Source organism: Chelonia mydas, chromosome 3 (genome assembly GCF_015237465.2).
Source record: "Chelonia mydas isolate rCheMyd1 chromosome 3, rCheMyd1.pri.v2, whole genome shotgun sequence".
NCBI lineage: Eukaryota > Metazoa > Chordata > Testudines > Cheloniidae > Chelonia > Chelonia mydas.
This window is the reverse complement of record NC_057851.1, coordinates 5357190-5369442: the sequence shown is the minus strand read 5'-3', so window position 1 is coordinate 5369442 and position 12253 is coordinate 5357190. Positions and strand designations below refer to the sequence as shown.

The 12253-nt window shown below is 54.9% G+C and overlaps 1 protein-coding gene across 7 annotated transcripts in view; it reads left to right on the top strand.

Annotated features, from left to right (window-relative positions):
* Positions 1 to 12253, top strand: part of EFR3B (EFR3 homolog B) — a 155252-nt gene that overhangs the window by 32602 nt on the left and 110397 nt on the right. Inside the window, exon 1 of one of the 7 annotated variants that reach the window (XM_043542062.1) lies at positions 1129 to 1275. The exons of 5 other annotated variants lie outside the window; for them this stretch is intronic. In XM_043542062.1, the coding sequence (XP_043397997.1) occupies positions 1269 to 1275 (7 nt within the window). In that variant the 5' untranslated portion in view covers positions 1129 to 1268. Of the gene's footprint in view, positions 1 to 1128; positions 1276 to 12253 lie in introns of those variants that run through there. One more of the 7 variants, XM_043542060.1, reaches the window with a different exon arrangement.

Sequence of the window (12253 nt, the reverse complement as noted above, 5' to 3'; positions counted from 1 at the left end):
TAGCAGTGACCAGGTTTTCAGGTGGCGAGGGGGACCCTCAGTAGGTGAAGGTCTGCTCAGCTGTTCTGGGGAAAGGCTACACCTACATTGCGGGAGGCAGCGGTCTCGCATGGGAAAGGGGAATCCCGTCTATCTGTCTCTTTCCAGAACAGAAAGTGGGGTATGTGTCTGGCTGACCTGGGGATCAGTTGCTAAGCTCTCAGAGGCTGTCACTGCCTGCTGGACAAATAACACTTTCTCCTGTTAAAGCCCGGCTTTGTTTCTTCTAGGGGTCGCTGGTTTATGGCCTGCCATGGAAGTGAGAGATGGGAGCGGTGTCTTGTTTGTAGCAGAGTAAACACATAATTGGGAAGTAAGGAGTGGTTGATGGCCACACAAGTCACAGAGCTCTACAGTGTGGCCCATGGCTGCCATCATTTAAATACAGGGCCAGGGCTGGCACAGATTCCAGTCCCAGTGGGTGCTTGGACCAAGAGGGGGCATTGCAGACTGGGATCGGCAGTCTCCATCCCTCTGCTTGTAGGGACCACCATGGACAAGCTCCTCACAAACATCAGTTGAATTGATCCTTTCAGCATTGGCACTGTAGGAAGGATTATTGTGCCTATTTCAGGGATAGGAACTGAGGCCCATAGACACCTTAGGCCAGCTTTGCAAGTGCTCAGCCCACCCAGGCCCTGCTGGATTGTCAGACAGAAACCATCAGGCACCAGAACCAGGAGCACTCTTGACAAGTGGGGCACTGGGCAGGTGAAAAACCCGCAGTAAGCAACTTGCTCAAGGTTATGCAGGGATTGTGGGGGGAGCGCTGGGATTTGAACCCAGATCTCCTGAGTCCCAGCCTAGTGCCTTGACGGCTCTTCCTTCCCGGCTGGGCGCACCTAGGCAGTGGTGCGGGACAGGGGCTCCATTTGATCCCCGGCAGGTGCAGCCCTGGGCTGGGCAAAGCTGGGAGAGCCGGAGGAGGAGCGGCTGCTCCGGTGTGATAGGGGGCGAGCCCAGCCCCAGGGCGGAAGGGATTTGGCCTGGGCCCCTCTCCCTTTGTGTGCGGGACGCTCCACGTGCCAGCAGCCCTGGGCGGGGCGGATCCGGATTAACAGCCCCTCCCGGGGGCGGGGGCGGCTCTCCCCGCTGCGGAATGAGTCTCACGCCGCCCCATTCATGCTGCCTCCGCCCACCCCGCCGCTCTCCGGCCCGCTCGGCAGCGCGCCGGCGGATGAAAGGCAGAGCCGGCGGCGGCCGCTGCTGGGGCCCGAGGAGCCGGAGCCATGTACGGTGAGAGAACCGGGCGGCGGATCCGGGGCGCATCCCCGCTCCCCAGCCCTGGCGGGCTTTGCGCGGCCGCCCCCCTCCCCAACCTCACCGGGCTGGAGCCCCGGGGCGGGGAGAGCCCCCCTCGGGGAGCCCCCTCGGGGCCGGTCTCTCCGGAGCGGGGGAGCAGAGCGGCCCCGTGCGCCCCCGCTGCGCCCCGGGCTGTCTCCAAGCGCCGCGTCCGGCCCCGCGCGGCTCTCGGAGCCGGCGCAGCGGTCCGCGGGCTGCCCGGGACGGGGGATCGGGTCCCGGTGGGGGGGCGCAGCAGGGGATAAGGCAGCTCGGTTTGGCTGGGGGGGTTTTCCCCCACCCCTGAGCTTGAGCGTCTGTCTCCGTCCCCAGCCACATTGCTGCTGCGTGTCCCCAGGGTGCTGGCGGGTCCAGCCCGGTCCCCCGCCTGCCTGGGCTGAACGGGGCGGTGGGAGCCCCGCGCTGGCTGGGCATCAGCGCCTGGCTCTGCCCGGCTCCGGCCCCTGGCTCACGCCTGCCCCCCGCCGCGGCTGAGGAGGGAGGCCAGGCTGGGAGAGGGGAGGGAAACCCGCCGGGAGCCCCCCACCCACCCTCCGGTCGCTGGCTTCGCTGCGCGCTCTCCTTGCAGGGGCTGCTGCGGCGCCGATCGTGGGGCCGCTCTGGCTCGTGTAGACGCTTCTGGGGCGGCTGCGACCCCGGGCTGGCTGGGTTCCCTGCAGCGTGCGGGGCTGCCGGGCTTGGAACGGGCTATTAGGGGAAAATGCCCTGGGATGTGTTAGCCCGTGGGCCCAGGGGAGCCGGAGGAAGGTCTTCGGCAGTCAGGTTCTGGTCCTGGGTGTGTGGCTGATTTGTGTGGTGGCCGTGAGCCAGTCGCTTTGCCTCTCCGTGCCTGTGTTTTTCTGTATAGGCATTAGGTGGTATGAGGTGATGTTTCCCCACCTCCCAGGGATGTTTGGGGCTTAATGTTTTTGTTCAGAAAAGAATCCTTGTCTGAGCTGTTTGGCTGAAACCTGCTGAAAAGGGCACGGTGGTGTCCTTGCAACCCTCGATTCTGGCCCCTGACCCTGGCTGTTGGCTGAGGACCGAGGAGTATGTGCCAGGCTTGGCAAGGCACCCTCTCTCCCTGCTTTCTTGGCTATGGCGCAGTGACAGGAAGGGGTCTGCCGTCAGCGCCAACCCGACTGGGGTAGGATTCCAGCTCCATCTCTCCAGAGGCCTGCTTGGTTCCTCGGAGGAACCGCACCAGGGGGTGGAAACAGACTGGGTGAAGCTGCTTGCTAATTTGCAGAAGCTCTCGCAGCATTTCTAAACCCTCAGCTCTGCACCTGCCCCGGGATGCCCTAAAACTCTGAGTCCTCCAAGAGCATCAGCCGGTCATGCAGGTCTCCCACCCACAGGAGTGGCTGTTCGAGGGGCTGGGGTCTTGTTTGATGTTGGGATAGTCCCTCCCCACCTCCTCCCCGGGCCTGGGCACTGGGTCCAGACTGGGATCTGAACTCCGCAGCTTAGCTGTGGACTTATTTTCCCAGGAACTTATAAGGGGGCACTTAACTCTAGACTGGAGACCTAGAGCAGCCATCGCTGTGGCCGGGAGCAGAGCACCCATGACCCCACTGGAGTCCCGGAGCTGCTAGTGCCCAGCACCTCTGGAAAAACCAGACCCAAAGGGTTAATTATGGGTATCAGGAGCCTTGGGGTCACAGAGGTTGAGGGTCTCCAAAATGTCACAGCTGACTCCACTGTATAAAATGCCATGTGGGACCTATCCCCTACAGCTTGGGGACAGGGGGAAGGCCCAACTGGCAGTGCCATTTCATCTGTCTGATCTTAAAGGCCCATGCTTCCAGGCTTGCTTGCCAAGCTTCCCTGTCCCATCCTATGACCCCTCCCTCTGAGATGGCACCATTGGCCAAGGCAGCGGTGCCGCCTGCCATCTCGGCTCTTCAGTTCTGGAGAAAGCATTTAGCTCTTATCAGACACAGCCTGCCTTACGGTTAGTCCTGGGCTAATGCCTTCTGCCCCTCCCAAAGCACCTGCTCCAGACTACTCAGTGTGCTCTCCTGCCCCCATCCCCCTGCCAAGCAAGGACTGGTGGGAAAATTGCAGAGCACTGCAGGACACACAAGGAAATTCTTCCGCACAATTCCCCAGATGTCACCACTTAAACTCCAGCCTGGAAAAGCACTGGAAACCAATTTCCTAGCTGTTGCATGTCCCTGTTGGCTGGAAGCGATCCAGGCCTGTAAATCTGTAAAGTGCTGTGGGATCCTTCTGGATGAAAGTTGCCTTAGAAATGCAAGGGATTATTGGTGTCTTTTTAATCGTTTTACTCTCTCTTGGGCTCTAGCAAGGATTAGATATTTAATGCCAGGTGATTTTTTTTTTTTCCCTTTGTTCAGGCACAGGACTACGCTTTTACCACAATAGGGGCTGGCAGGGAATTGTCCCCCAGCGACCTTGGTGGTTTCCCTTTGCTCTTTTCTGCAGTGCTGAGCAGAGATGGCCGTAAGGATCAGGTGGGCATTCTCGTCCTGCTGTCGTGAGGGCCGAAGTGACTGTCCTGCCTCCGATGATCTTGAAGGGTTGAGACACCAGGCATGGCTAGTGCTGAGTCACTCCGAGCAGGGTTCGCTAGTCCTCTTCCTTCTGCTCTGATTCCCAGATGCTGCGCTTACCCTCCGTTGTTAGACTCCGAGCTGTATGGTGGCTCCTCACCCATCTAGGCCCCTCCGCGCTGCTGGGCTGGCTGCAGTTGCAAATGCTTGAGGCAGGAGGCATGGACGTTTGGCTGCTCTGTATTCAGGAGCCTTTTACAGCCTCCCATGAGATCGCAACAGCCGGCCGTAGATCCTGGCTGCGCGTGGCCAGCGAGCAGCACCGATTCAGGAAGCCAGTCGAACGTAAACCAGCCTGCGTCCCAAGACTTCACCCGCAACGGGCATTCTCATCCCAGCAATGGCTGCCAGGACTTACGCTTCCAGGGCAGCAGTTCCCAGTGTTCCTGGTGCTTTCTGCCCTAGGCTCTTTCTCCTTTGAATCCTGGTGCCAGCCCTCGGTGCGCCAGCCCCGTCTCCCACCGTGTGAGCTGTACCCTGCAGTGCGGCGTAGGTTGCTGCCAGTGCTTTCGGGCTGGGTTTTGGGGGAGTACCGCCCTGTGATGCGTTAGATAATACGTAATAGGGGTTGCCAGGCACTGCGTCTGCACTCCAGTAAAATAACCCCATGGCACCAAGTCTCAAAGCCTGGGTTAATTGGTTCAAGCTCACGGGGCTTGGGCTGTGGGGCTAAAAATTGCAATGTAGGCATTCAGAGTCAAGCTGGAGCCCGGGCTCTGACACTCCCCCCTGCCCCCGTTGCGGGTTTCAGCTGTGGCCAGGCTGTGGGTCTCTTACTGCAGGGTAACGTGCCCTTAGTCTTCCAAACGGGGGAAGCTGGAACCTCTGCCGTAGAGAAGGGCGCAGCTCTGACTGCTGCCTGAAACCGCCTCGCTCCCTTCACCAGCCCGTGGAACGTGTCTCCGCTCCTCCCCCACCGAAGCGGCAGGCCACGCAGCAAGCTGAGGGAATCGGCGAGACGCCAAGGACAGCAACGGAAGTGGCAGAGCTGGTTTTCCGAACAGCGTTACCGCAACGGCACCGTGGGAACCGCGCCGAACTGCCGCGTTCTCGGTGCCTCGCGGCTAGTGAGCTCTGCGTGGCCGCGGCGGGACCTCCCAAGCACAGCAGCGTATTGCCCGTCGCCGGCGCTGTGCAACGCTCAGTCCGGCTCCGCCCCCAAGGCGTAGGTTGAGCTGCCGACGTCGCCCTGCGCGCTGCGGTGAGGTGGCGCTAACTTGCGCCGGAGCAGCAGCGAGGCGGACGGAAGGACCCTTCCATCGGTCTTGCTGCCGCCCCTCCAGGGGGTCGCTTGACGACAGCCGTGGGAAACCCCTTCCGTCGCTGCGGGAAGCATCCACGCGCCGAGGCTGCCGCAGTGTAGATCTACCCAGCGAGGGCTAAGGCGCAAGGAAATGGCTTCTTTCAGTTGTGGCTGTAGGGCTGGACCGGCAGTCGGTGTCGTGTCACGGACTGCACCATCTCAGGTGCTGGCCCAAAGGCCTTTCTCCTGTTGCCTTGGCAGTGAGGTCAGCTCCTCTTCTGGACGCGCGTCTCGCATTTCTGTAGGGAGGCAGAATGGTCTTTGGTTAAGGGCCGGGAGTCAGAAGTTCTGGCTTTTATTTCTGTCCCTGTCATGGTCTGCATGCCGCACGTTTCCTGTGTGCCTTAAGAAAAGGAGGACTTGTGGCACCTTCGAGACTAACCAATTTATTTGAGCATAAGCTTTTGTGAGCTACAGCTCACTTCAAATGCATCCGATGAAGTGAGCTGTAGCTCACGAAAGCTTATGCTCAAATAAATTGGTTAGTCTCGAAGGTGCCACAAGTCCTCCTTTTCTTTTTGCGGATACAGACTAACACGGCTGCTACTCTGAAACCTGTGTGCCTTGTAACTTACCCTGCCTCATTTTCCCCTGGTCTCAAAAGGAGAGAAGGCTAGTTACTGCCATGCAGGGGGGATGTGAGGCTTGATTCATCAATACTTGTAACGTGGGGAGGTGGAAAATGCTATAGAAGCGTAAGAGAAGGATTATTGTGAGAACAGCTCTGGTGTGAGGTGCTGGCTTGGGTGAGAGAATGTTTTTCACCCGTTCCTCTCCAAAAGTCCGTGAGGGTTGTTCTTCCCATTCCGTAAATGGGGAAACTGAGGCACGGAGGCTAAGGCCACATTTGCAAGGGCCCACTCATTTTGGGTGCCCATCTTGATTTTCAGAGGCTGCTGCACACCTGCAGTTCCAGTTGAAGTCGGTGGTTTCATGGCTCAAGTCAGACATCCAAAGTTAGTACATACTTTTGAAAACAGGGCCTTAAGTGACTTTCCCAAGGTCCCATATCTCACTGCTAGGAAGCGGTGATCCCTGTGTGCCTTGCATAGCCCAGGCGAGGTGGGAGTTGATTGACAATTCAGGCTGCAGTGGAGATGGTCACAGGCTGTCAGGGTTGGACCTATCCTGCCTTACCATCTACCCTATTGCTCCCGTCTATTTCTACTGTACCCATCACCGTGGTGTTTGATCACCAGCAGAAACTGCCGCCTCCCACGCGAGCGGAGCTGAAAAAAGAGACGATCTCCTCTGAACCACAACAGCAACGATGGAAAATCAGCCGCTTTGACCACCGCTGGAACAAGTGACTGCCATGTGGTGCGTCGGCATCTGCAGCCGAGAGCGAGTCATCGGGTCCTAGGCAGCAGGAATCTAACAACATGTTTTGCATTAACTCCGGAGCACTGGCATGGGGCTGGTTGGGTCAGCAGGTCAGGAAGAGGGGGATGCAAAGTCTGACTTTATTTTCTAATGAGTTAATTTAGTGCTCTCGACAGTGCGGAGCTGATGGCCCGCTCTTCGATTCAGGCATGGGGCGGGCAGCAGCTGGGCTGGCTCCCCTATAGAGCCCTTCATTGCATCTCGCTCCCATGAGGTAATTAACACACCTGCTATTCCTGTCTTATGCCGTCTCCAGAGCAGAGGCCTGTGCTGCTCAGCTGGGTTGTGCCCATACAAGACACTTGTTACGATACCTGAATCCACACACACTTCCCCTGGCTTTCAGCCCTCTTACAAACGCTTAACACATCATGGTTTCATCAATATGTTTGGGATGAACCCAGACTCAAGTTTTGAGCAAGCCTGGGCCAACTTACGTCTTCGCATTGAAACTGTGAAACTTAGGGCTTGCGGCCGAGTCCTGGGCATGTTTTGAATGAGAAACTCAAGGGATTTGAGCTCCTTAATGTGAAAGGAATAACTCCAATCATGGTTGTCATCAAGAGGATTTGAACCCTGGGCCTTCATCGCACTGAAGCACAGACTATCACTTGAGCTAAAGGAATAGTTCCCTTAGAGGGCAGCAGTAGAACACTATTTTCCTCTATGTGGAGTAGATAGTAGAGGTGGGAATGGAAACTAATTTTTGTGTGACTTACGTGAACTTCTGCTAACCAAGCTAGTTGAGTCCTGTGAGGCTACTCGACTTTTACCTGCTCCACATCGGTACTTACACTTATGGGTTGTTCCCTGTGTGATCAACACTGGCTTGTTAAGCTGGATGCCTAGGGTCTGATTATTTACAGTATTCTCCAGTCTTTGGCCTGTCTCTGGCACCACCTGTCTGAGAATCTCACAGCACTTTGAGTACATCGTGAGCACAGCTCTACAGCACTGTGTGTGTGAAAGAGTTTTCATTATCCTCTTTTTACAAACAGGGAAATGGAGGCACAAAGTTTAGGTAATTTGCTCAGCGATGAGCAGGCAGGCTATGCTGTGCAGAACTGGGGAATAGACCCAAGATGTCCTACGACCCTGGTCTGGCCATTAACTTCTCCTCCAGGAGCAAGTTCAGGCTTGTATTCCTGTTCAGAGTTCTCGTGTCTGAACAGTTGTGTTCTCGTTCAGGGGTCTTTGTGCAGGCATCCAGTAGCATCAGATGGTCCGTAATCAGGGCTGTGGTTTGGTCTAGGAGAACACTCTGTGCATATCAAAGAAGCAACATATTTATAGGAAGAGGCCTGCTCCTTTTATAAACCCAGACAATATAGTAAGGACATACAGTTAGAGGATCTTCTCCACCTGTTGGAGGACGTGCTGATGCATCAGTTTCTTGAAATATGAAAGCACAGTACACTTTGGAAAGTGCAAACAAGCTCTTTGGTGATGCTGGGAGCATGCAGCTACCAGAGAGCTATTGGGAAGGACACACTTGAGTTTGCTTTTGTTCTGGATGATGTGTCACAAGTGGACTGCATTGATCTGAGCCAGTGTCTTGCACGGGATCTACCGTAGCAGTTTTCTGAGGAATCACGCCGAGCCTTTGGTGGTTATTTCTGTAGTGTAGGCAGAGGCCCCCCCAGTGTGGAACATGGCTGTGGCCCAGTGTGAAGAGTTTCCTATTCCCTCTGAATAGAAAAAACTGTGTAGTAACCAAGTTCAGGAACCATGGGTGAATCCAGGGAGATAACCTGACTAAAACATCATCTCATGTAGCCAGCATCCTTTTTCTTTCCTGACCCCACCGGGGGAGAGAATTTTAGCCCTGCAAACCCTGTGACCCTTGTAACATATCTGGTGCCCGCAAGTGCTCCCAGAGTGTTTAGCACCGTTGCAATGGCATTTGCTGTGAGTGAGACTCCCCAGTGAGACTGCCTGCTCGGGGTCACTGTGCCGTTGGGCAGTGCCAGTGTGGACAGAAAGCACTGGCATTTCTGCTGCTTTGGTGCAATTGGTCCTCCCACAGTCCCCGTGTCATGCTGACGGCGACGTCTCTGCTTGCTGCGCTCTCGGGCAGAGGACAGATTTGATTCTTAAAACGTTTTACATAGAAGTGCTTGTCTGTCTGTCAGAGCTTGGGGGAAACAGAAATCCATGTTGCAACATAGTTGGACCCCATCCATGTTTAAACATTCCTTCCTACTCCTGGGGTGAGAACAGGGCATAAGGTGGCAATGTTTTAGATCCTGTCCACATTAGACGAGTCTCCACTAGCAGCTTCTGTTGGCCACAGGGTGCGGTTGTTGACAATGGCTTGAATGCGAGCGTGGACAGGGCTAAGTACAGACTCTGGCGGTGGAGACAAGGCTGTTGAGAATAGAACTGTGCTAGGTACAGGCCTACGTAGACCTGTTGCTTGTGATTCTAAAAGGGGTTGCTGGACGGGTGGGGACAGGGATTTTTGATTTGCATGAACTATGTGCGGAGCTGGCTGCAAAGCAGCCAAACTATCTCACAAAAGCATTTGAACTGTCAAAGCTGTTGCCATTTTTGCAGGGTTCCAGCTGGCCCCAGTTGCAGTCTTTTGGGGGAAAAATCCATGATGGCAGTTTCTAAAAAGCGTTTTCTTACTGAAAATCAGATTGGGTTGTTTTTTTTGGGGGGGGGAGGGGCGTGAGAGTAAACAAAAAAATATTGGGTAATTTTTTAAAATGTTTCATTTTTTTTTAAAATGGAGAATATGGATGATGTTCTGGCTTTAGTTTTTGAGAAGGGCCTAGAACAGGGGTGGCCAACCTGTGGCCCTGGAGCCCCATGCGGCTCTTCAGACGTTAACATGCGGCTCCTTGTACAGGCACCGACTCCGGGGCTGGAGCTACAGGCACCAACTTTCCAATGGGCCGGGGGGTGCTCACGGCTCAACCCCTGGCTCTGCCACAGGCCCTGCCCCAGCTCCACCCCTTCCTGCCCCTTCCCCTGAGCCTGCCGTGCCCTCGCGCCTTCCCCCTCCCTCCCAGAGCCTCCTGCACGCCACGAAACAGCTGACTGGGAGGTGCAGGGAGGGAGGGGAAGGCGCTGATCAGTGGGGCTGCCGGTGGGTGGGAGGCGCTGGGAGCGGGGTGGGGGAGCTGATGGGGGGCTGCTGACGTATTACTGTGGCTCTTCGGCAATGTACACTAGTACGTTCTGGCTCCTTCTCAGGCTCAGGTTGGCCACCCCTGGTCTAGAACCTTTTTTGTGTGTGGAAAAGGGTGACCGGCTCCACAGCTGCTGTAGGTGGGTTAGCCTAGGCTGTAATCTGGCTACTGTGGCGTAGGGGAAACTGTTAAGCCCTTTTTTCTGTACTGTGTCTTTAAATTTCCAAGAGCTCAGCCTGTGTGCCGAGTCCAGCAGCCATGTTGTTCCTGCGCTTGTCGCCGCCGAGGAGATGCACACGCTGTGCTCTCTCTCGTAGAGGCTTAACTGGGGTTCCTTCTTGGTGTGGTTTCTTTTTTAAATCTAAAATAAGTCATTTGAGGCTGAAAGTCTCTGCGGAAAAACATCCTAGCTACTGTGACCCTCGAGGGGGAAGGAAAAACCCCTGTGCCCACTAGCCACGCTTGAGCCTTGCAATCTGTACCTGTATTTAGGATGCTGAGTCTTGTTCCTTTCAGAATAGGACCCTTAGACCATTGCTAGTACAGTCCTGATTCCAGTGTGGCCAGGGATCTGTTTGTACCTCCTAAGAGCACTGAGCTTTGCTTGGCCCATTCTGCGCAGGGATCAATAACCTGCAACTGCTTCGTCCCCGTTCCGACGGGACTTTTCAGCGTGGCTCCCTCGTTCCCAGCTCAGTCCAGCATTGCTGCCCCTGCTAGCGCAGCCGCATTTCCTGCCATTTAAATGCTTTTCTTCCTTCTGCCATTTGTTGGGTAATGAGAAGCTTAAAGTCCCGAAACCACGCTCTTGGCTTTATGAATTCGCACCCCCAGTACGCCGGGCGCCTAATGAAATCCTCCCGGTGCAAATCTCTGCCCTGCGTGGGTAGTTTACCTGGTGTACAAAGGACCAAGTCATCACCATATGATATTAATTAGGTAACCCAGCCGTTATTTAATCTTTGTGTCTGTGTCAAAGCAGCAGGCTGGGCGGTTAAGTGTAGAGAGTACCGGGCCAGATCTTTGGGTGTAAACTGGCATGACTTCCCTGATGGATCTATGCTGATTTACACTAGCTGAGGATCCATCCTTTTGGACAGTGTTTCTCAACAATTGGTCCCTGGACTGGCGCTGGTCCCTGAGATCTCCTTGACACAGGTTTGGAAGGCAGCAAGCCGGTCGCTGGTGTCAAGAAGGTTGAGAGAAACTGCTGTAGGAGATCAACCTCTAAAGCTGGATTTGTAAAGAGCAGCAAGTGGTTTAGGAGCACAGGTCCCATTGATTTATATTAACGGGTCGATCCAGATTGGTGCAGCTCCAACGGAAGATGAGAGCTGTGGGTGCTCAATGCCTCTTTGAATCACGCCCTGAACGAGCGTCAAACCTGTCCCCAAGGAGCTCATGTCTGAGAGTTAATATCTCTGTAACCGGCTCCATCCGCATTGCGACCCCATTAAAAAGGGAAGGGGAAAATTAGATCTGGGCAAATCTGGGAAGGATTTGGGATTCAAGATCAGTTCTGAGCATCTGGTCTGTCGTATTAATTTAGATGGGCTATGTGGGCCCAAAGAGTCAGAGCTGTTAACGTGACTGTGAAAACTGTCCAACGTTAACGAGTATTAAACAAGGTTTGGCATAAAGACCTCAGCCTGCTTAGCACCATGGCAAAAACACCATTAAACCTCCTTTTCACCTTTTATTACAGATACAGAAAAGAAGGCAAAACAGTTTAAATGTCAGGTATTAAATAAAGAGACAAGGTGGGGGAGGAAATATTTTTTTTTCACCAGCAGAAGTTGGTCCAATCAAAGATATTTCCTCCCCCACCTTGTCTCTCTCATAGCCTGCCGCCAAAAGTGCTATAACCGCACTGCAAACAAGGGTTCAAGAAGGCTTTCATTGTACCATCCCTTTCCCGTTAGCTGAAGAGACGTTTTAGAAGGAAAATCCCGCCCCCTCCCATCTGACAGTCTCTTTGGTGAATTAAAGATGGTCATGAACTGTCCTCTGGGGGGTGGGGGAAGAGCAGAAGTTTAGTTGAGACAGGCTGGAGCTGTGGTCATTGCTGCTGTTAACGTCCGATCCGTTTCCTAGAGCACACAAAAGGGGAGAGACGCAAAGAGAGAATATGCAGCTTCTGGTTCTGACTGTTACTTGCGGCCTCCTTGCTGGCACATCACAGGCCCAGCCCGTGGTGTGAACAGCCCCTCTGAGACCTGGCAAACTGGAACCAGCATGGAGCTGTTCTTTAGGGCAGTGCTTTTAGCAGCTTCTCTGGTCACAGGCTTACAGCAGTGTTGGAAAATATACAGCTTTGGCTGGCTAAGCCAGACTCTGATTAGAGAGAAGGAAAAAGGAAGGGGAAAGGAAAGAAATAATAAAGTAGGGAACATAGGCGCTGACTCTGTCGGTGCTCCGGGGCTGGAGCACCCACGGGGGAAAAATGGTGGGTGCTGAGCACCTACCAGCGGCCCCCCTATCAGCTCCTCCCTCCAGCCCCCCAGTGTTTGCTGCCCCTCAGCAGGCCCAGCTGA